General features: G+C 39.8%; 2 protein-coding genes across 3 annotated transcripts; both read left to right on the top strand.

The window, feature by feature from the left end:
- Window positions 1-980: 980 nt before the first annotated feature.
- LOC118417823 (protein phosphatase 1 regulatory subunit 16A-like) lies at window positions 981-16,629 on the top strand. Of its 2 annotated transcripts, XM_035823567.1 has the most exons (12): window positions 981-1,246; window positions 9,629-9,937; window positions 10,085-10,155; window positions 10,383-10,528; window positions 11,154-11,382; window positions 11,667-11,792; window positions 12,146-12,221; window positions 12,488-12,620; window positions 13,334-13,375; window positions 13,808-13,928; window positions 14,396-15,141; window positions 15,728-16,629. In XM_035823567.1, exons 2-11 carry the CDS (start codon window positions 9,685-9,687, stop codon window positions 15,131-15,133), a joined length of 1,935 nt encoding a protein of 644 aa, XP_035679460.1. In that variant the 5' UTR covers window positions 981-1,246; window positions 9,629-9,684; the 3' UTR covers window positions 15,134-15,141; window positions 15,728-16,629. The 2 variants fall into 2 exon arrangements, with proteins under 2 accessions (XP_035679460.1, XP_035679461.1); XM_035823568.1 differs by lacking the exon at window positions 13,334-13,375 and having other exon boundaries at window positions 982-1,246; window positions 15,728-16,627.
- A 3,142-nt stretch (window positions 16,630-19,771) lies between these two features.
- LOC118418068 (60S ribosomal protein L13-like) lies at window positions 19,772-23,220 on the top strand. Its single transcript, XM_035823895.1, has 5 exons — window positions 19,772-19,887; window positions 20,586-20,831; window positions 21,328-21,501; window positions 22,272-22,328; window positions 23,007-23,220. The coding sequence occupies exons 2-5, from the start codon at window positions 20,586-20,588 to the stop codon at window positions 23,166-23,168; spliced, it is 639 nt and encodes a 212-aa protein (XP_035679788.1). The 5' UTR covers window positions 19,772-19,887; the 3' UTR covers window positions 23,169-23,220.
- The last annotated feature ends 1,268 nt before the right edge of the window (window positions 23,221-24,488 follow it).

The following is a 24,488-nucleotide window of genomic DNA, read 5'->3' as shown; positions in this document are numbered from 1 at the left end:
AAAACGACTAAAAAAACGCAAAAAAACAGCCGGAGCCTAACCTCTGCTTGGAGAGTAGATAAAATGACCACTCGCGGTAAATCTAGGACAAATCTGTGCATCAAAGGGCTAAAAATAGAGTCACGTGGTCTCACGCGTCTTCCGTAAAAAAAACCGGTCCTACACATGTGGTTGCTTCAGGCACGTGGGGTCTGTTGACACACATTTCCAAGATGACTTCGCCAGATCCTTGGCCAGATCGACTGCATGTCGGTGACATAACATGAATAATAAAATACAAAATGAATAGATGAGCATAGTATGATTATGTAAATCATATGCAGTGTAAGAAGGATATTCTATGCTAGCTGTTGCTCTAAGTTTTTCAAAACATGGTGGAAGAAATTAGCAATATCCAAGGATTAAAAAGATTGTTGAATCTATTTAACACGAGGTTCAACTTTATTTCAGACAGTTCTTGAGTTCAGATGACTATACTGTGTCTACATAGGTGGCGCTCTTGTCTTGTCGATAACACCAAACCTTGCAACTGAATTTACCAACTTGAAGAAAGGTCTTGGCTAACGATCTATAGATCTCCCATAACGATAACGTTTTATCTTAATGCAAAAATCATCGACTTAGCGTTTGTCTAACAAAGGCAATTGAAATCCACTCCCTTTTCCTCATTCAAAAAAAAAAAAGAAAAGAATTCCATTCATGGTTATCAATGATTGATATATCAACGTTGCCCCACCCCATACTATTATTGATCTATCCCCGTTTAAAATTTTCCGCATAACATGTGTCACGAACAAGACATAACAATTATGCTAGAAATATTACGTTACAGCCTTCATCCCACACTTAAGAGACTCGTTTCTCTTAAGTTCCGGAGTTCCACGCTGTTTACAGTAACGTTACGTCCTTGGTTTAGTCGCAGAGTAGTTTAGTCGATTCCTCACACACCTGTGCACGTGAAGTGGTGACGCCCTGTCCCTCATGAATATTCATGAGCCGGAGGGTGGGAGGGAAGTGGACACAGTTGGTTTACCTCAGGTGTCCCGCTGTCGTCTGACACAAACCCAGCCACAACTTCTCCTTCCATGAGTGTCCAAGGAAATACATCATGGAAGAGCTATGCGTCTTATCGACGTAGGAAGGAAAGAGAGACGTCTTAGATGCGACACAGGCCCAGCGAAGATTATCGGAACCACTTGTTGGAAGCGACGGGATATCCGACACAACGGACCGCTAGTAGGACAAGGTAAGCTATGGGGGAGGGGGGCGCTCGATAGTGAGCCAACAAGTTTGCAGGTATCGGTGGACCTTGTCCGACAATAGCGTGTGTGTGTGTCGTAATTTGTGCAGCTCTTGTGATATTGACCTTGTAATAGAGTAACAGCTTTGCACTTCTACTGTGGCTATGTCGCACAGCGGATAAATATAAAGGGAGGTCGTGTTAGGCTTGAACTCTTGTTGACAAGAAGTCTAACCAAAAATGACAGCCAACAACTTCCTTCTATTGCTGTATATATTTAAGGAGGTCATTTAAGTTGTTTCCAACGATGTCGCAAGATGAAAGAGATCACAGTTAATGTCGGTGTTTGCATACGAGTATTGAGTATTTAGCATACGAGTATTACCATTAGGAAGGCAAGTGATATCGTGTTACACAGGGAATGTGTTGTGTGATATGTAAGGTTACCGTATACCAAATTGTAAATTGTTAGCATGATTATAATATTTATATCTCCACGATTTATTAGTTTAAAGGTATTTAGTTCATAGTATTCACATTAACAAATTATGTAATGTAGTTTCACCAGGAATTATAGCATTTATTTTTGCAAACAACTATTCCACACAGAAAAGTATTGTATGATTTAGTACGGTTATTAATGTTATAGGGAATGAGAAATGCTTGAAAGATACTTATTGATGTAAAACTTTCCAAAAGTTGCCTTACATAGAAGTTCCCTTTGCACCCTGATAGTCAGACTGTGGTCGGTCACTAGCAAGTTTATCCCAGGACAGGAGTCAGTCTTTTTGTCAAAGGATTTCAGTTATACTTACAAGAGTCCCTGTAATGTTATAATTAGCCAAATATAATAGTTGCCCAAATAGACTGAATGGTTTTGGTTTTGCAAAGGATTTAGCGAGCCAAAGAGTTTACATCCATACGAACCCATATTGTGTAACTCCTTAGCCTATACAGTAACTAGCAAATAATTCAGTATATTTATTTGGCCAATTTTTAGCTGTTTGTCCAACAACCCAAGGAACCTGCCAGAGAAGTCCTTGCAAAATGTTTATTTTCTTAGCAGGATTCTTCTATCGGGTTGCAAACCTTCTACCCCCTCCCATGAAAATGCTTACCCCCTCTGTCAGTCTGTGCCAGGTTGTGACCAGTAAGCATACTAGCCTTATTTGACATGCATGACCATGCACTAGGGGTTATCCTAGTGGAGATAATTTGTTCAGCAACAATGGCTGTCTTTCAGGAAGTAATCAGCTTTAGAGAATGATAAGTATAAGGCTTAAGATAGTTTATTGGGTCACCCTCTATTCTATAGCTCGGTTTTTCCCTGGGAACTTTAGTAAGCACTGCTACACATGGGAAACATCGAGTTATACTTGAGCAAAAGAAAATGACAATTTCCGTTCTGTATGTTGATATACACACCATCTAATAAGGGCTTCTCTTGAAATCAGTTATTGTTATGTATTAGGGACAATCCTTAAGATTCATAAATAAGAAGATAAAATGTGATAAATGTTGTATATCTTCCTTCTGTTGTTGACAGCAACAACCTGTTACTTAGGTTAAAGTATATAATTTTATGTAGATCATAACTGACATAGGGAGATTTCTTGTTTTTATAATATAACAGTTAAATGGGATAGCTCATTGTTTGTACTGATATACATAGAATGAAGCCTGTGTGGCTTACACCAGTGTCTTGCGGCAGCGATTATATTAGACAGCTGGATGCCAGACTATTTCCAGGACGTACACACAGTCTAGCATCCAGACTAGTATTATATGTCAGAGCTGAGCTGCTGTTTCCGTCTTGAAGACTTCCGTGTTCCTTCAGGGCTCGAAATACACTTTTCAGTCAACTTGCACCTGTGCAAGTTAAGCCAAAGGTAACTTGCACCAAAAGAAACTTACTTGCACAACCCAAAATAGTGAACTGTTAAACCCTTATCTCCTCTTCTGAAAATTTGCAAATGTACGTGACTAGTAGTAAATGGGGATACATACCGGTAAAGACCACGTGTTTGGATATTTGTTTTTCCGTAGCGTATTTTATTTTTGGTTTGAAATTGTATAAACTGTTTCATAAAAACTGTGAATTTAGCCTCAATTAAAGACAATTCAATGTCTACAACTGGATAAGATCCATAGATTTCTTCTGGACTCTTCGAGTGACATCCATCACAGTAACTAGTCTTAAGCATCTCCAGAATGAAGTGGTAGAACAACTCAATACAATACATATAACTGGAAAAACCAGTTGAACATATTTAGTATGCAAATGTAACTCATATGCAAATCAAGGTAAGACAGCACCTTAGGAATCATTAGCATTGTAGAGATGGATTTGTTTAAAAAAATAGTTTACCTGGATGTCTAACCAAATTTAGAAATAACAAATTTAGGCTTTTTTTTATTCAGTGTTATTTTCTTTTACCTTTCAATGACAGACAATATTCTCGGTGTGTGTAAGCTTTTTCTAATGTCAGGTATTAGAGGACAAAAGTAACTTGCACTGGTGCAAGTTTGGTCTAAACTTACTTGCACCACACCAATTTTACTTGCACAAACTTGCATATGCATGTGGTATTTCGAGCCCTGTCCTTGTAGACAGGATGTAGACTGCTGATCCTTAGTAACACTCATGAGTGATCAGGACAGACTGTCACGTTTTCTAGGTATCACGGATGGCCATCTTCGAGATACAATCTCCAAACAGATGTAGGGCAATGTTTATTCACACCACAAGTTTTCTTGGACTTCTTAACATTACAGCATACAAATAACATAACAACACATGTTTTGCCGGTTTATTTTCTTTGTGCCTCTTTCTAGTGGTTACTAGTAGTGGTTTTCTCTCTTTCTCTTTCCCTGTAGCTAGAAGACAAAGTGTGTAAAAGGCACACTTCTTAGAATGCATACACAGATGATGTGTAGTTACCCACTAGTACTAGTACTAGTGCACTACTGATTGTAAATTCAACATACCTATAAGTATAACATAACTATTAAAGTCTAATTTTATGTTCCCGCACTGAAATGAGAGCCAATACACACCCACTATTCAACTGAACTGAACTGATTCAAGCCACCTGCAAAGAAATTTGGGTTGCAGGTGTTTTTCTTTGGCTTCTTTGGTTTAGTGCTATTTTCTGATTTCTTGCTTGCTTTCCTGTATTTTATAATTTTCCTTTATTCATTGTGAAAAAGAATCATATCCAATTCCAAACCTACTTGGTTGGCCTAACCAGCTTGGCCATACTGGAACACTCGAAAAACAACCACTACCGGAACTTCAGAACACGAGTCTTACTCTTAGTCTTACCCTCCCACTAATACAAACACCCTTCTTTGATGCCATGACATCCATTTTACAGTGCCTTGAAGTTGGTAGTCTTGTGACCTCCCCCATATTTGTTCACACCCATCAACTGCCCCACGTAAATGACATGTGTAACAAGACCACAGAGGCCAAGTTTTCAGCTTGAGTGCTCACCTGTCTGAAAAGGGCGCCATAATTGCCCTAAATCTTTTTAGCTAGGTGTACTTTCACTCTTGTACTTGGCAGAGACAAATGCAGAACCAGGGTTTAATAACTGTGTCAAGCTATCACTTTTACTTGTGTTGTTGTCGTTATATTGTGGGATACCTACTGTAAATGCAGAAATGTTCGCGGTGGATTAATGTTCGCGTTTTTCGCGGCGGCCGCTTCACCGCGAATTTAAAACCACCGTGAATATTTTTCCATAACAGTAAGAGACTACAGTGCATGGTGCTACCGCGAAATTAAAACCACCGCGAAAAGTCCATTTTCCCGCTACCGCGAAATTAAATCCCCGCGAACTTAAATACATTTACAGTATATGATGTAGTTAAAGAATTAGCCTATATTTAGGTTTGGTGACCTTTCTGCACCAACTGTTGGAATAAAAGAATTTGGGCAGTTCAATTGAAAATCTCATATCAATTCATTTTCTTGTAGAGTCCATTCCAAGACACCATGAGGGTTTTTAGGCGATATTTATAATTAGTCTGAATTATTTTGAATAAAAGAATATCTGAGCCACAATAATTACAGTATTAGCTTCCTTTTTATATATGGATGGCAATCTTTGATTAGATTGTGTGTGTTTTTTTTTTTCTGGAGTATATAATGCTATCTGTAACATCATGTCAACAATCCCTGGGGACCAGAGTTTAGGTACAGGCTAGACATCTGATCCCTTTATCCACTGAGTGCTTCCTTTAAATGTCCCAAAGAGCCAGCATGATTATAGAGTCACTACGATCAGTAGAAAGTAGTTGGTGTTGGTGGGAAGGTGTCTTATGGGATGAAAGTAAAACCTAATTCCTCCCTCGAGCAATGTGCCAGTAAAGGTTAAAAGTTTCAAGACTTCTATGTCCATGAGCTAATGTTAGATCACAGGGTTACAATTGTAGGTGCTATATTTATATATATAGCAATCCAAATTCAGTTTTCGGGACAGGTGTGCAGAAATAAATGGGTGCACAGCATAAAGTGAACAGAATGCTAGCAAAATGTAGTAATTGTTACAAACCTAATACTTCCTCTCTTGAGTTCAAAACTCGGATCCGAAATTCTGAAAGGTAAAACATGATACAAGGAAGGTTTTATTATTTGTTATGACATTGTAAATGTCCAGAATTAACTGCTTAATCGTCAGTCAAAAATTAGATGCACAGCACCAATTTTAGATGCACAAATCTAGCATTGTAAATATACCAAGTATTTTTTAGCTCTGTAGTATCAAACATAGTAGTTTTATTACCATTAAGGTACAAATTTGTTTGTACTTTTGTTCGTTGCCGGGAAATAGAAATGTTGGTTTGCTTGTATGAGTGGATGGAAAATGTCAGGAGGCTACTTATATGTCCTTTTGTTCTTATGAAAAAGTGTAAAGCATTGTACATGGAGCTTTATGTTATACCACCATAGAGAAAAGTTGTTAAAAAACAGAGAAAATTTTTGCAAATGGTACATAATTCATTTTATGTCATACCTGTGACGCGAAAACGTTCGATACGGGTGTTTCGGACCGGCTGATAACTTTCCGTACGGCCCGGGCTTATCACACATGCTCCATTCGAATAAATCGAACTGTTTCGAGTGGGCAGAGTATGGCGCCATCGAAAGTTCGAATACCTGATTCGGACGTTGGAACATTACTGTTGCAACGCTTTTTTTTCGAGGGCAACAAATTTGTTCAACTTATGGCGCATTTCGCATCAAAACAGTGGTTTTCTCAGGTGGGTATGACATAAATGAAATACAACACGGTGTCATCATCACCTTCGGTCCCAGTCCTCCCGCGGGTCGGGCTGGTACCTCGGGTGATACGGAATACACCGTGTTGTATTCTATATGCACTATTAGAATTTCATAGTGCAGACTGCAGGGTGTTTTTCTTCAGTCTGACTGACCAATTAAAATCATTCTGTACTGATTAACAAGCAACTCAATATTCTTGAAGCATACACAAATTGACAGGTAGAAGGCTAATATTGCAAGGACTTTGTTCTCTGCTGTCTTTCTTTCACTGTCAACCTTTGGCTCCAAGTCCAGTTGAACGGAACATTGATAATTTCAGCTTATTATGCCACGTAGGCGTTGGATTCAAGTCAAACATTTCTGAAGTTTAAACAGTGATGCTATATGCCATGACCTGACTGTGTTGTCAAGCCGTAAATGTCAAATTTATTTGTTACAAACCTCTTACATTAAGAGTGGGGGACTACAACTTACAAGTTGACATATTGACTACCAGCTATGCAGGTTGTATATAAATGATCTAGTTCACTTGCGGGTTTTGGGGGTAGTTTTTGTTTTTTTTTACAGTCCAGGGTGTAATTAAGACCCTATTAAGGTCATGGCACTTTAACCCATACTGTTTGTAGTCATATATTATTGTGACTAAGAAGAAAAGAATGTTGCACTTTCCCCTAGCAAAGTCCTGCCCTCTGCAAACAAGCATTTTTCTGCCATGCCCATAGCAGCGATCCCTAACACGCTTCATGCCCTTGAAGACATGGCATTAAGGAGGCCCCACTCGTAAGGGACCTTTGCCAAGGGGTTGTCAAATGTCAAAATCACCTGAAAATTTGTCCGGTCAGATTGGATAGGGCTCAGTGACTAATTGCAAATATTGGGCAATCCCATCAACCAGCAGTGAACGAGAAAACACTAGCTTTATTGATGCTGAAAATGTTCTTTTAAAGCTCACAGCTCCGAACTATTTTCCAGTGCTGTATGAAAGAAACATATCTTTAGAAAGACATTGCTTTGAATACAATATCAGAACAAATTGTTATTTGAGGTAGGCAAGAAAAAACAATTTAAGTATAACAACACTGAAGATCAATCGGTATCTAAACCTACAAAATGTAGTACATGTATCTAGTTATTTTGTTTTCTTCTTGGAACTGGAAGGTATGTTACTTTCCCTTCAGCTTATGACTACTAGTATAACTGTCAATTTAGTGTATTCCAAAATTGCAGGTAACTGCAAATACTTCTCATTAACCTATTGTTTTTTTCTTTATCAACACAGTAGAAATATATTTTCAAATGAACTGGTGTTTGTTTGAAAATGTATTTTGCACGTTGGAGATTATTGATTTTTTGAAAAGGAACAGACATTTGGGAGCCATATGTTTCCTGTGCTTCACATAAGCACAATTATGTTGTTTTGTCATGTCTCACACCATGCAGAGCTTCTGGTATTGTGAACATTACGTGCCTGCCAACAATTCTTTTCCCACATTGTGCGTGACCCAAATTTCTGGGAAAAATCCAGACAGGATTAACATAATCTATGCAATGATTAGCTTGTTTTGTTATCACTAATAATACACTGTTGTAATGATGTTTGTCGAGACTGCAGTGTGTATTGATAGAAATTGGAAGCTGGTGTGTGTCTACTCTATGGTTGAGATAACAACGTTTGATGTAGGCAGCAGTCTGTTATAAATGTTAGAAAGATGAAAGCTTCTGTACATATTTGGAATGTCTTTGTCTGTGGTATGAAGTATGGGTGAACTAGACAGATGGTAACATTATAGCTACATGTTTGTGTATAATAGATAGATCTTGTATGGTGTTATGCAAAATTGTAGGAATATATTATGTAGTTATAATAGTCAGTGCTCTCAATACATACTAGAAGGAAAAGTAGTCACCATAGATAGATGATGCTTTGTATAGCTGTCTGTCCCTTAAATATCAATTGTGTTAGCACTAATTTCTGAAAATATATGAAATTTTGAGAGACCTAAAAGTTTGGTTGAGAAAGCTACATTTGTACAGTGATAGTATGACCTAGTAAAATTTGTTGTTTGTAAGAGTATAAATTATAAACGATTCGTCAATCACTACGACTATACAATTGAGTCTTTGAGAGTATAACAATGCATGTCATGCGTAAAATTTTCTTAAGGTGAGTTTATCTTCTGATAAGCCCCTAGTTAAACACTATGGTACAGAGCTTGTTATGTGTAATCATTCAAACAGTTCGACAGTTATTTGTCAGTGATTATCAGTGATTATAGACCTGTATACATTAAGGTGTCCTCCTACTGCCCTCTTGATGACACTGTCGCCATCCAAAAAACAAACAAACAGTTTATGTAGTACAGCATTACAGGGTGAGGCTCCAAGCACCATTGTACCCTACTTTGTTTAGTTAAAGGGAGGAATCTTACTACACCCACACATTGTGTCTATACAGGTCAAAGGGGGCTTAGCCATAGTTTAGACCCTTTCATGTTCAGGGAGGCCTGTTGTATACTGAAGGGGTGGATTTGCTTCTTATCGGTTTCTGGTAGACTAGAACGACCGCTAGAGCTTGTGTGACATAGCTGAGACTCAGAGAGATACATATTCTTGAGGATAGTCATATATTCCTTCAAATTCCAAGTCCAGAAGGAGTTTTCCTTCTGTTCCTTTTATTGATGGTATCATGATAATACCTGCAATTACATATGCTATGTTTAATTTTGAAGAAAACTAGATCATTACAACATATCAAAGAGTAGAATATCAAATTTATGGTCATCTATTAGTTATTGTCCATCAGGATATCATGATCAATATTGTTAGATCGTTTTTGCCTGACAGCGTACAGTATTGTACAGTAACTGTAAATTCATTATTATTTTACTTGGTGGTTTTATTCCGCAGTACCAAATTTAGGAAAATGAGAATTTAGTGTCTTAATTTGGCAGAAACTATTCTATGTTGTTGTTATATGGGGAAAACATAATGATCGCAGTTCTCTGAATTTGTAGTGAAGTGGTCACTGCATCAAAATTTAAGAAAAAACTCGAACATTTTAAGATTTATGCATAACAATCTAAGCGTTTTCTTTCCAGGTGAAGCAGTCAGGATCTAGAGGAGTTCCCATTGTTTGATCAGCTTGCACAGGACCATGGCAGACCACATGGAACTAGTGGCAGAAATGCCCCTCCTCGAGCGGCTAAGTGCTTCCGATCGTCTGGCGCACGCCAAGAAGCGCCGCACACAGCAGCTGAAGCAATGGGTACACCGACAGAAGGAGTTGGACAAGAAGAGCAAGAAGAGAAAGGATGTGCCAAAGCAGGAGAAGACGTCTAAGAAAAGACTGAAGTTTGTGGACACAGTCACGCTTCTGGACTCTGCTGCAAGAGACGATGTCCATGAAGGTAAGAATTGCTCGTTATCAACAGGAGTACAGAAGTCAGGAAATTTCTATTTCTCATTTGCTACATTTTGCTTGACTATTGATATTACTAGTATATCAAATTCTATGTTTTGCTAAATGCTGTATTTCTGTACTTTGTTTATAATAGTTGCAGAGTTGCTGAAATCTGGTGTGAGTCCAGATATGACCAACAGTGATGGCCTAACTCCCCTACACCAGGTAAGTAATGATGGAGATACCTCTTTCTTTTGTAGTAATGATACTAAATGAATATATATCATGATAGTACTGTTACACTGTAATTTTGAAATATTATGTACTACTGGTATGTGCGTATGTACTAGGTATTCCAAAAAGCAACATCAAAACCACTGTTGTTGATGTTTCTAAAATAATGTTGTTTTAGACTTCTGTGTTATATGTCATTTATGATGTTGTATCCACAGTGCTGTATAGAAGGTAGTGAGGAGATGATGAAGGTGTTGGTGGAGGCAGGTGCTAACGTGAACGCTGTGGACTGTGAGCTGTGGACTCCTCTCCATGCAGCTGCTACCTGCGGACACATCAACCTGGTCCGCTACCTCATCAACAAGTGAGCATCGGCACAATATGATATTATGAGATCATTGGCTTGACATGCACAGTCAAACCTGTACAAGTACCCATGTCTGAATGAGGACAACTTGTCCCTTCATAATTGTCCAAGTGACTCAAGCATTAAGAGTCATGTCTATAGTGGCCACCTGTTTACTGTGCCAGTCTTACTCTTAGATGCAACACGTTGTAATGTAATAATCAACTGCTGCCATTGGTCTGTTTCACCCAGTGTTCTAGCCAGCCTAAATTTTTTCCATCCCCTGGATTTTTAATGGAAATCCTGTCGAAGGCGCAACAATCCTAGGCAAGGGGGTCTGGGGGTATGATTCCTGGGAAAATGTAAACCCTCTGAAATGCTTTTTCCTTTATTTTGAGCAGAAAATGTTACTAGACTCAACTTGGTTTTTGATATCTTTATATGCCAATTTTTGTCCATCACAGAGAACGGAATGGGCAAAATTTACGTCCATCCCCAGCAACAAAATTCTGTCAAAGGACAGAAGGACGGGCGCTGGCTAGAACGCTGGTTACACCAAAAGGCAGTTGTATGTATTGATCAAGTCATACATGTATATAGGTGTTTGTTTTCTCTATTCTAAAATGTTGCTCCCTCCCCCCAGTGGTGCGGATGTGTTGGCCGTAAACGCGGACGGGAACATGCCGTACGACATCTGTGAGGACGAGACAGCGCTGGACTACATCGAGTCTGTGATGGCGCAGAAGGGCGTGACCCAGGACCAGATTGAGCGGCTGCGGGGGGGCCGGGAGCAGGCCATGCTGGACGACCTGAGGGACAGGGCCAACCAGGGCATGGACCTGGAGTTCACAGACAAGGAAGGAGCAAGTCCGGTAAGTCTTTATTGTCTGGTATCAACTGATATGCTTTGTATGATTTTCATTTCAGCATACATTTAGTTGCATGAAGTCGGCTGTATCTAGTAGACACATTATAGAAGTTATTTTCGATTAAGCACACCGTTAGAAACCAACAAAGTTGCAAACAGTAAAGATTTAACTAAGCTTCATCCTTTGCCAAAAAGAAAAGTTTAACAAGAAGGCTTTACTATTTGCATGATGCTTGCAAGTACAATCATGTATTGTTACCAAGGATTGATGGGTTGATGTATTCCCAGCTCCACATTGCATCAGCCAATGGCTATGAGAGAGTAGCAGAGTTCCTGCTGGACCACCACGTGTCTGTGGACATCAGGGACAAGGACGGCTGGCAGCCCATCCATGCAGCAGCCTACTGGTCTCAGGTATGATGTCTTCCTCCTGGCCTTCACTGCGCCATACTGTCTCAAACTACAGGTTTTACAGATACAGGTTTCACCATTTTGATCTTGTTCTTAACATTGCAGAAGAAGAATGTCACATTTGCTTTAATAGAATCAATAAGACGCATTGCGCTTTGTTAGGCTTTCCAGTAGTTGATTGTAAGAAAGAGATAAAAAGAGTCTGATGAAACCATCTCTTACCGGTAGTACATGAGCACAAAGTAAGGGTTTGATGGTACATGGCCTCTACCTTAGTGTCTCTAGCTTGACCGATATGTTATATCTAGTGTGTTACAATATGAGACAAAGTTAATATATATGCCTTGTGTCCACAGCCTGAACTTGTGGATTTGCTACTCTCCAATGGTGCTGACTTGGATGCAAAAACAAACTGGGGGGAGACACCCATAGGTAAGTGCACCATGGTTGCAGAGTGTTAGACCGCTAGTCTTATGCCAATTAGATAGGATAATAGAATATTCGAAAACTATTGTTGTTCTGTGAATGATTATTGCAAAAGTACTAGTATGTTTTTTCAGATCATTTCATTGTATTCAGATTGTCTTTTCGAGGAGAAAATAGTCCTGTTTTCAAGCTTAGAGGTTCACAAGTAAGTTTCCCAATTAAAAAAGCATGTGAAAACCAGTCTAACTGATTAGTGGTTCCTTTTGGAACAGAGGTAACCGAGGATGAGAACATCAGGAAGAGACTGGAAGAGTGGAAGACCAAGGCTGCTGCCAGGAAGGCCCAGGATCGCTGGCGAGCCGCCATGAGGAAAAACTCTAGCGCTAGCACCAGCAGGAGGAAAAGGTACGGCAAGTCTCACTTCACTCAAGTGAAAATGAGTACCTAGCTTTGGCTCGGGCCGTCCTTCGGATAGGACGTTAAAATGGAAGTCCCGTGTTTGGGGAGAGCAACACCCCAAGCACGTTAAAGAACCCGCCACATGTGCGAACATCCACCCAAGCGGATCAAACCATTCCGGCCAAAAAATAGAGGTAGGGAATTTCCCGAGCAGCCCTCGTAACCCCTGCTTCGCCTATTGGGTCAGTTAGTCCTCACTCATAGTGAGCAATTGGGCTGGTCTCAATCATGATGTTTCTGACCTAGGGCGAAGAGTTGCTGTTACAGTTCCAATCATGTAACCCGTAACATTGAGTGGCCTTCAGGCCTTGTTACGTGGTGACCATTGAGTAAAAAAAAAAAAAAAAAGCCACAACCACTCAGGGACACATTTACAAAAACATGAAATGTGTAATGAATTTTGGGTTTCCGGAATAGATGGGGTGGGCAGGGCTACTGGGCAGGCTAGTCATCTAGTTAGTCAGTCAGTCAAAGTCATACGGTGCATAATACAGCACTGTTGGGGTTATACTGTCCCCTACGGGGTGGCATACGCTTTCTTCTAACTGAATACAAGACGGGGATGTGCAAGGTCTCCCGTCCAGGTGATTAGTGTAAATCACCGTGAAGCTAATATGGTATGGAGGTACGCCAGTCATCTAGTGCCCCCCTTTTTTCAGGCCCCACTCACTTCTAGCTGGTGGAAGACCCTGTGATGAATTGTGAGTTTCAATGCCTACAAAATTCAGGACAAGAAATTTGATTGTCACTCAATCTTGATGCAAAAAAAAAGCATTCAGCTTTCAACTGAGATCGATCTTACTTATCAGACTGTCTCTGATTTTGAAACTCAAGCTATGCAACTATATTAGCCAGTCAGAGCTTTCAGTTACCTGCCAAAATTCAAAAGTGAAATGATTGTTAATCAACAGGTGTCTGCCTATTCTGTGGAGATATGATCAGACTTCAGAGGATTTGAACTGGAATATCGGTAGGATTAATTAAAGAAAGTCACTATAGAGGAGCGGTTAAAGTGTCCAAACTGTTGTTAGATGTTTTGACAGTGAGACAATTGTCAGTCCAAACTGTGGTTAGATTGGTTTGACAACGAGACAGTTTTCATATGTTTTATCGTTTTTCCTCTGTCGGAGCAGCAGTGCCATGCGTAAGAGCAGCGTGCGGGAACGGGAGGAGATGATGAGACGAGAATCCCGCGGGGAGGGGAAGGCTCTGCTGGCTCGGGTGGAGGACCAGGATGCAGTAGACACACGGCTGGTTAGTACTACTCTGTGTGTTTGTAATGTGGTCCTAAGACTTGTATATGGTGATTGCAAGTGTGCAAGAAACACACACTGATACAAAAGCATGTATTCATCTTGCAAGGATTAGACACATATTAATCAAATAATGATTGCTGTGAACAATGTACACTCATTGTAAAAAGTGAGACCATTCTCTGGCATCTCCCACATTTTGAATTACAGTTGCGATAGAAATAAACCATCAACTTTCTATGTAACACTAACCAGCACACATTGGGTGCCAAAAGGATATTTTATCAGGTTGTAGGATACATGTGGCTAGCATGTGATTTTGGAAAAATTTCATTGAGGATATGTGAGCACTCTCTCTCATAATGAATCAGACAATTTAGCCTTTAAGCTGCTATGTTTTACAAATAATCATTCTCATGAGGTTGGATTTTGACTGTTTAAAAAATTGTGTGAATTTCTGTTTGCTAGGAGGAGACAAACATTGATGACGTCACAGTAAACATGGAAGCTGGTCCTGGTGTGCCGACTGTCACGGTCACAGAACCGGAGGACTCCCCTAACACGGCACCAACGCCAGACACACAGTCTGCACCACACAGGACTGAACCCTCTCACACTAGCAGTGACAAACCCTCCTCCCCTGCCCGTGCAGTAACCCCTGCAGTCCCCACAACTGGAGTCACTCCTGGGACCAACACAGCTTCTACAAACACAGTATCTACTGCCACAGTGGCAGTGACGCCCCCTGGCGATGCAGTGCAGCCCGCAGAGACAGCAAACACCGCCCCTCCGGCGTCCCAAAACCGCGTCGTGTTGGACGAGAACAAGGAAAACCGGGAGGGCGACAGGAGTCGGAACGGGAACCGAGATTCCGCGCTGAGGAGCATGTTGGACGCATTCAAGTCGGACAGATACCAACTGGTGTCGGGCAAGCCGAAAAGTAACGGGGCGCCACAGACTCTCGCGGAGTTGAAGCGACAAAGAGCCTTGGCACTAAGACAGCAGTTAAGCAGTACTTTTTCAAACGAAGGGAACAGTAACAGTAGTGACCAAGGCTCCAGGACTCCCAGTCAGAACGGTGGGGACAACACGGCTTACCCGTACATTAACACCACGGGGTCACTCGACCCCCCCATGCAGAGGTTCAAGAGTCCAGTCCAGGAGGTGGTAGGGACCAGGAAGACAAGCTGCTGTGTTGTAATGTAACAACTCAGGTACATGTTGTGGAACTCTTTTATTCGTAAACAGTGAAGGATGATTGAATGAAAAGATTTTTGGTCAGGCTGTGAAAACATGTTTGTCTGTGACATTGATATTTTGAGGTGTACGAGTCATGCATCTTAAAAGATCATATCAAAATTATCACAATTCAGTCATTTCATTGTTCTTTCCCAGTTACTTGTTTATGATAATTGTAGAAAGAAGTAGACAAAAATAGAGCTGTCAGTCTTTAATGTGACAATGACAGGACCAATTTTTTTCACATAATCATGTCATGATGCATATGTTGTACTGAGATACATGTACTGTAAATGCAGAAATATTTGTGGTGGTTTCGTGTTTGTGGTTTTCGCGGTTGCCGCTTCATCGTAAACTCAAAGCCACCACAAACATTTGTCCATTAAGGTATGTGACTGCGGTATATGACACTACCACAAAATCAAAACCACCGTTACCATCTTTCACACTAATTGAATACATAAATTACATTACGTTTCTCATGCAAATAGTTCTTACTATTTATTTCAAATTAGAAGACTGTTACATTGTGTATGTACTGAAATTTTTTTTTGTCTTCAGACCAACAGAAATCTAAACAGCACTGGAGTGAGGATTCACCAACACCATCAGAAGAAATTCTTCTTGAAGCCCTGGGAAAGTGTTTCCTCAGTCCTGCTGTAGTTTGAGGGCATCAGTGTAAAAGGAACTGCTTTATAATTGTATTGATAATAGATAGATAGATAATTGATTTTCTATAGCCATGAGCGCAACATTATTACGACCCAGGTGGTATGTATAAATCATCACATTCAATATACAACTGATTTATCAAGAACAATTTCTATGAGAAACTGTAGTTTACAGCTTTCTAACTTGAAGATGTTATTCGGAGTAAAATAAGGTATACTATGGCATTATTATTGGTACTTTATATGAGATATACACAGTATCCTTGCACAGCTGCTAATAAAAGACTGGCCAAACAAACTATGGGTAGCAGCTTATATGGATAATCAGGTGTTGCAGTGCAGACTGCACCCCTGTCCAAACTAGGCTAATGGGTATATTTTGGCCAGGGGTATATTCTGAACTGCAACACCAATATAATGCTGTAAGTATACCATACATGTGGCTCTCACGTGGGGTTTGTGTCTAGATGATATTAATACCTCAGTAACACTATATAATATACAACATAGACATAGTGGCATTGCGACGGCCACTAACATTACATATGATGCATTGTCATACATGTAATTTTTAACTTACACACATACATGTAGGCATCAAAAATATGTATGTAAGCTATACTTTCCCAAGAACAATTTTCCAACGTTCTTTTACTCTATGTAACAAATGTGAGTGGGAGTGGGACAGAGAATATTTCAACTCTGCTAACAGGGAATGCAGATTAAAAATGGCTATTGTTTGAAATAAGGCCCAATCTATACACAGTTTTTACCGATATCTGTGGATGTGTCGGGAGGGATCTGGAACGTTGGCCGCGGGACACCCATGGCGCTTGCAGTCATAAACAGCTATATAGCCTAATGAGCCCGCGTTGTATGCTAATGAGCCTTTCCGAAGTCGGGACACATCTACACGCGCGGAAGCTGTCGGGGACCCCTGCTAAGCTATCGGGGACCCCTGCTAAGCTATCGTACGAATGGTCCGGACCTTTCGGGAGAAATTTTCCCGATATCTTTATGGTGATATTGCATCTCCATCTAGACGCTGAAAAAAAGGTGTCGGCAAGAGGTTGTTGTCTCACCGATATCGGGAAAAACCGTGTCTAGATCGTGCCTAAGTCTTTTGAGATGTTGTAATGTTAGGTACAAGTACGTACAGTCTAATCAAACTGGACCAAACTGATGGTAACTGAGGAACGTCTTTCCCGAGTTACTAACAGTTGATATAAACTTGAGTGTATATTAAGGTCTCTGCCAAACAATGTAAAGAGTATCAGTTACAAACTGTACCATGTGAATGTTAGATTCGTGTCAGACTTTTGATACAAATTGGTGCCATGGTGTTTTTACACGTACAAGGCTGATGATGAGAATTTTCCAGAAATTGGACTAATGTTTGTACATGCTTGAGGCATTCCAACGTTGCTTGCCTTTCTTTTACAAAATGCTCAGAACTATTCAAAACATAGAGGAGTTCCAGTGCCTCTTGTTTTTCAGTAATCCCGTGTTTCAATTTATATTGTTAACTAAACATTTCATTCCAAAATCAAACATTCCTTGATAGAACATACAACGTAGAAAGCTTTTTTTTGTATATGTTGTCCATGTTGGTGGACGACAGCAAAGAGAAAAGAAGGGACAATTTGAAATATATCGCTGCATACAGTTGTAATGTTTTCATTGTGGCCCTTTTTAAAGGTATACTGAATGATAATTTATAGTTTATTTCCAATTGTAAGATATAACAGTTTGTTTGTAAGTATCTTACATCAGTGACTTTTCATACTGGGAGTTAGTCTCTAGATCTCTGGGTGCCACTTTGTCAAGACAACAGTACAGAGGGGAAACACTGCTACAGTACGATTATTGTTATGCAAACTATTTGTTGTAAATTTAAGGTACATGTTCATTGTGGGGGAGTGAAATATTGTTCTCTGTTCAAGCTTCGTTTTATAGGCATGGAAATTAGAATTCTCAAGCATGTAACATCGTTATACACATTGCATGCTAATAGGTAACTTTCTCAGCATTAATCATAAGTTGTTCAGGTAGCCTTATTGTATTTTTTAACATTTTTGAATTACAAAGGTCAAGTCTATATTTGGGCAAGAATTTATGCACTACATTGATCCTAAAGAGAAACAGAAGATAATGTGCAAAACCTACGTTTTGCTAGTTTGTATATTACATGTTGCTTTGAGATCAAAGTAAAGCTGCATAATTTGCCTTCATGGTTGTGTAAATATGAATTTTGTGCCTTCAGAAGAGACACAATTGAAAGGTGGAAATATATGCAAGTTGATGTGTATTGATGTACATGTATTACAATGTGACAATATTGGTCCATCAGATGACAAATATATCTCTTAACATTTCAAAATGAATTGATAAAACATATGAGTTAGATGTATAACAGTGCTACATTATATCACATTGTTTTTCAGTCAAGTTATTCTGCACATAAAGTAAAGGAAGGTAGAGGTATTCCCCAAAATGCTTTTCTTTGAAACGAAGAAACTTAATGATACTTGTTAATCCAAACATGCCTGGTTTTAAATCCTGAACAGTGAGTGAGTTTACTCAGCAGGTGATATATGATTGATGTAAAGCATTGACCAGAGAATCTTGTACTTTACTTATTTACATACCAAGAGAACTTTCTTTGCCATATTTTGTCATGACAGCTAACGATGATGCTTTCCTCACGATCACATAAGCTACCCCGGTAGTAGCTGAAAATGAACTTAATCTGATAGGTGTTGCAGCTTGATATGTAGATATTGGAGCAATCTGCTGTAAAAAATATTAGCTCTTAACATTGTTTAGACTGAAAGAAAAATAATTATATCAAATGATGAAATACAATTCATATTGCTGGATGATTTTTAATTTTTTCCTTGCTGTATATGTTTAGTTGATATTGTATTAGATAGACTGATTTAAATGCTAACTTTGCAGCAATATTGTATTCAATGTAGAATATAAATGAAATGAACCTTCAGCTGTGTTTGCTTTCTTTGTATTTTGGTGAGAAAACAATTGTGTGGGTAATGATATGAAAATTGCCCCATCAAGAGTTCAATAAAATGACCAGAATGCCATGTCACTGCGTTTTTGTTTGATTCATACATACAAACAATTTACAATATAATGTTACAGTAAAAAGAAAAACTTAAATGTCATGTATTGACTTCAAGTTAATCATGAGCTAAATGATCTGTTATCAATTGGAGTGAAGCAAATAGGCTTACTGGTAAATCCTAGAGGTCAATATGAGCCTTAAAATGTTAAGTGTTAACATTGATACATATAGAATACAACACGGTGTATTCCGTATCACCCGAGGTACCAGCCCGACTGCGGGTCGGATTGCCCGAAGGCCGGATGGCGATCCGACCCGCGGGAGGGCTGGGTACTGAGGGTTATGCATCGTGTTGTATTTTATTGATGTCATACTCACCTGAGAAAACACATATTTCGATGCAAAATGTACCAGAGGCTAGAAAAATGTGTCCTAGAACAAAAGATCATAACAACAGCAATTCTAACGTCCGAATCCGGTATTCGAATCTTCAACCGTGCCGTATTTTGCCCGTTCGGAATAGTTCGATTTACTCAAAGGAAGCCTGTGTGATACAACTTTAGAACCTGTGTGATAGGGAAAGTTATCACACGGTCCGGAACACCCATATCGAAGAATTTCGTATCCCAGGTCTGACATAAGATTAAGTCTTTCTGAATGCAACGTAATCACCTTTTTGGCAGTAAACTGGTTCACATATACATATTCCACCCAAGAAGGTGAACAAATACAAGTTTAATAGTCAGATTCTCTACCAAGTATACTGCTAGTTCTGATCAGTTCTAAGTAATTGCTGCAAAGGCAAGAGGGAAAAGTCCCAAAGAGAGAAACTTTAAAGGTCTTGTGCGCCACCTGGCATAAGTTTGAAGAACTGCAGGGTCATGGACGAACTTGCGTTTCCCATCATGCTCCCCGGCACCTTCTTTTCGTCTGCGGACATCTTGCCGTAGATGTGGTAGTGAGGCAAGGTAAACTGAATCCTTCATTTTACCGGATCATCTCAATCTTGATATTCGAAAATTAGCTTTAGAATAAAGGCTAACATGTTGGTTTACAACATAAATAAGATATTTTTTGTCAGACATCGCTAGTTTTGTCTGAACGGGTTTGTAAATACCTCAGTGCGTCAAGCGATGTTTCTTCATGACTATGGAGAACTAATAGAAAATCACTTTCAATCTATAAAATGTCTTACAGTGGCCGAGTTGGAGCTACTATTTGTTCGCTTACGTGATTTTTTGCTATGTAACATGTTAAGGGTGGTGACTTTTTATGGTTGCTTTTAGAATTTGTTATGTGCGGCAGGTTAGTTCGTGGATGGGGAGGGGGGTGCAGTACTAAGATCTGATTTTTGGACACATGGACTGAATTTGAATGGGTAGAAAGTACATTTCTCTGCCTGTAAACAAGTCAAACTGCGTGTCTTTCTGACATTATTGCATCGATAGAAGGTTATTTGAAATAAATTTAAGACTTGACAGACACCATGTTAATTATTATGTATACTCAGTTCATGATATGTTTGAATATGATGGGACGATAATTTAGTGAAAACAGCAACGTTAAATACTAAATTTCCTTCTGATAAACTGTGTTCGATTTGAAAGATATAAATGCCTGAACAAATAAGAACTGTCTCAAACTGAATTTTGTTGTTTTCCTTCAGATGACTCACAAACACAACAACGTGATACCCAACGGCCATTTCCACAAGGATTGGCAGAACCGTGTGCGGACATGGTTTAACCAGCCGGCCAGGAAGATCCGAAGGCGCAAGTCCCGTGTGGAGAAGGCCCGCCGCGTCGCCCCCCGCCCCGCTGGCGGAGCGCTGCGCCCGATCGTCAGGTGCTCGACGTTCAAGTACCACACCAAGGTCCGGGCTGGGCGTGGCTTCACCCTGGAAGAGATCAAGGTATGGATACAGAACAATTTATCAAAAACGTTATTTTGATTTTATCTACTCACGATATAATAAGCTTTCAGCTGTTGTTATTTTATTATTCTGCAATGTTGGAAGATGAAATTGCTTTGGCTGTGTAGTGAAGATTATGAAGGCCCTTGAAATCTAACAGTTATTGCCTTGTCCATGCTTATTGTTATTCATATCCATAATATCGGTCAGTTTGCATATAGCAATGTTCGGATATGTCGACAAAGGTCAGACATCCAGGTAAAAAGATATGCCAAATAGCAATAACTCAAGCAACTGGAATAAAATCATATACAGTTGCTCCAGAAATTGCTATTTGGCAATGCCCAGATATGTTATGTCATGGCCTTTTGACCTGCATCTTAATTCAGCATGTGGACTTTGTGTTACCTCTGCCACCTCACAGTGACCCAGTCGATCACACAGTTGTTTCTTGTGACAAACATTTCTTGATGCTAATCTTCTTCATTCTGTACAGGCTGCAGGTCTGAACAAGAAGTATGCCCGCACCATCGGCATCTCAGTGGACCCCAGGAGGCGTAACAAGTCGACCGAGTCTCTACAGGCCAATGTCCAGCGCCTCAAGGAGTACAAGTCCAAGCTCATCCTCTTCCCCAAGAAACTCAGCGCACCCAGGAAGGGTGACAGTGGTGTAAGTAGTCCTTCAGGGTGCCTAAGCATTTGCACAAACCCTATGAGATTCGTATGAACATTATGTGATACGCACGAATCACTATGCGAAAACGTAGGTACCTTATGTGATTCACACGAATCATTGTGTAAGGCACACCCCTGTCCTTGTAGTTTTTATTTTCATAGTCTCAGGTAGGGCAGTGTACCTAAATACCCGTACCTGTACTGTACCTTTGAAATTATTAAGGTAGAGGTCCGGACCTAAACATCTGTACCTAAACAAGCGAAATCACTATTGAACACCACTTCTTGAGACTACAGATAAGTAAATTCCAAATCAAAGATGACAATTGTGATGATTTTGTACTTGAAAATTAAGAAAACTTTGTTTTCAGGTTCAAATATCTAAATTTTCATACGAAGATGACAATTTCTCAGTAAGAAGACAGTTGGTTACATTTATAACTTCGTCAAACTTGTTAGGTACAGGTCCGGACATTTACTTGTACCTTAACCCGTGTACCTGTACCTAAACTTTATTAGGTACACAGCTTTATTCTCAGGCCTTGTGTATGATATTTAGTCAATGGCAGAATAATGAAAAGCTCTTCAAATTGATATAGATTTGCTCATGAGCAGAAACGAAACAACTATACTTGAGTCACATGCTGAAGTGTATGGTTTGCTTTCTATACATTTGTATTATGTGCAGGGAATCATTCATTTGTGTAGTCTTTTACCAACAAGACTTACCCGACATTTTCTAAATATTTGTTTACTCTTTTGCAGGCTGAGGAGTTGAAGATGGCCACACAGCTGCAAGGTGCAGTCATGCCTGTCCGAACGGTGGGTGGAATGTCCCTTACAACTTGCACAGACATTTCCTAAACTTATTTGTTTGTCGCAGTCTCAAAACGTAGCCATCTTACATTGCCATTGAGGTTTGTAATTTAGGATAAATTTGAAGATTCTTGCCTATGTAACATCCCATGGAAATCAGGACGTTGGCTTATTATAGCAATGGCTTCCGAGGTATTTGTGTCAGTTTCACAGTTTGCTTATTATTGCAATGTCTTAATTTGAAGTTGTTTCTAATTCAAGTGTTCTGGTGCGACCAAAACACGGTCATACACCAGGCAGCCCAAAGTCTCCTTATATTTCAATCCATCCAAAGGTTCTAAAGTTATGCTGACCTTAAATATCAGGATACACAAACACACACATACACACCAAAAGAAATACATCCATTTTTCATGGAGGTGAACAATCTAAAGTGGCTCTAAAACACACATATTTACCCCCGCACTATCATAGACCTTAATTAATGTAGCTGCCTTGTATTCATGATTATTGATAATTGCTGTGTTAACTCATTTTGCTGTAGCATGTAACTTTGACAGCTAACTCTTCCAGGAGTAACAAAATTACACAGAAAACATGGACACTTGGTACGACATGCATACACACATAGTAACAGTGAGGTTGTGGAGAATTTCCTAATAGTTTGTTATTTTCCCACCACAGCTTCACAAGAAGGAGAAGGCCCGTGCCCCCACAGAGGAAGAGAAGAAGTACCAGGCCTTCCAGTCCATGCGGATGGCTCGTGCCAACTGCAGACTGCTGGGAGCCCGGCAGAAGAAGGCTGCAGAGGAGGCCGAGGCTGCAGCGCAGACCAAGAGAAAATAGGCGCCACGAAAAACACTCTTCGTATATGAAAAATAAAAGAGGATACAATGTGTATTTGTCTTGTTATTGGGTTTTTATGTGTGGTAGTTAAGTGTAATGGTTGCAGTCTCAAAAGTGTAGGTGTTTTGTTTTTTCATCATAGCAGATTGGCATATATATATATACATTATATATATATATATATATATAGAGAGAGAGAGAGAGAGAGAGGATGAATGAATGAGACTCGAGGGCTGAAAAGGATGAGAACTTAACCATAGATAATGATGGTACATGTAGTTGACTTGCGAAACCCTGTTTGGCATCAAGCATGAGAGATGCCAAATGAAATATGTTCAGTAGTAACTTGTTGGAAAATTGTCTCCAGTGGTTCAGTTCAGAGGACTAAGCTCCAGAAAATTTTGGATACTACTACAACTACTTATTACTACAATGAACATAAGGACAGTTTCATATGGCACAGTTTGCTTACAAGTCAGCCTCGTACCATAAGCACTCTAGACTTTGTGAAGAATCTACACATTGGTACTCTTCCAGCAGAGGTTGAAGGGGTAAATTGTGACATCATATGCCCCATGTTGCAATGTTAAAGATGGTAGCATGTAGAAGTGGTACTTTTGAGACCAGTTTTAAGTCCCTCTCCATATGGGGCAGAGGCTAGTGGGGAGAGAAGTGGGAGTCGAAAGAGAAAGGCAGATGAGAAAGTCACAATTTTCCCCACCAACCTCTGCTTTGAGAGTACAAATAGCCTTGGGGAGGATGGTTGAAATATACAGCATATAAGTAAAGAGTCACGATTTTCCCCACCAACTCTGCTTGGAGAGTTCCTGCTGGAAGATGTGGAGTAGGTAGGGTTATGCAGTGCAGGTGTATTGACAACTGTGTCTGATTTACTTCGTGATCATTTTGCTTGTGCCCTGCACATGCATAATCTGTAGGGCCTGCATCTCCCAGAAAGCCCTTCGGAAAAATACTCTTCACTTGATAGCTTTTGCTTGATAATGATTTGTCTGGACAAAGTGACATGATAACTTTGAAAGTCGGTACAAAGTACAGCTGAAGACCAGTCATGAGTGATCATGAGAAAGCAAAATGGTTCTCTGTAATGTATGCTGTAGCCGCTAGAGGTCGCTGGCCCGAAGCGTATCAAAATCACCAAAACGAGGCTCGCGTCGCGGGAACGTTTGGACGCCATCTTTGGATTTGCTGTCTTTGTTGTGTGAGGGATCCTCCTGTATCGAGAGGAATCTGCGCGAAAATGAAGCTCGTACGGTAAGTATTCCAAACCATCCAACAAAAAAGAATTTATGTTTAGCGATT

The sequence above is a fragment of the Branchiostoma floridae genome, chromosome 6, assembly GCF_000003815.2.
Source record: "Branchiostoma floridae strain S238N-H82 chromosome 6, Bfl_VNyyK, whole genome shotgun sequence".
Lineage (NCBI taxonomy): Eukaryota > Metazoa > Chordata > Leptocardii > Amphioxiformes > Branchiostomatidae > Branchiostoma > Branchiostoma floridae.
Note: the sequence above shows the minus strand (reverse complement) of the source record. Positions and strands in the feature narration are given on the sequence as shown.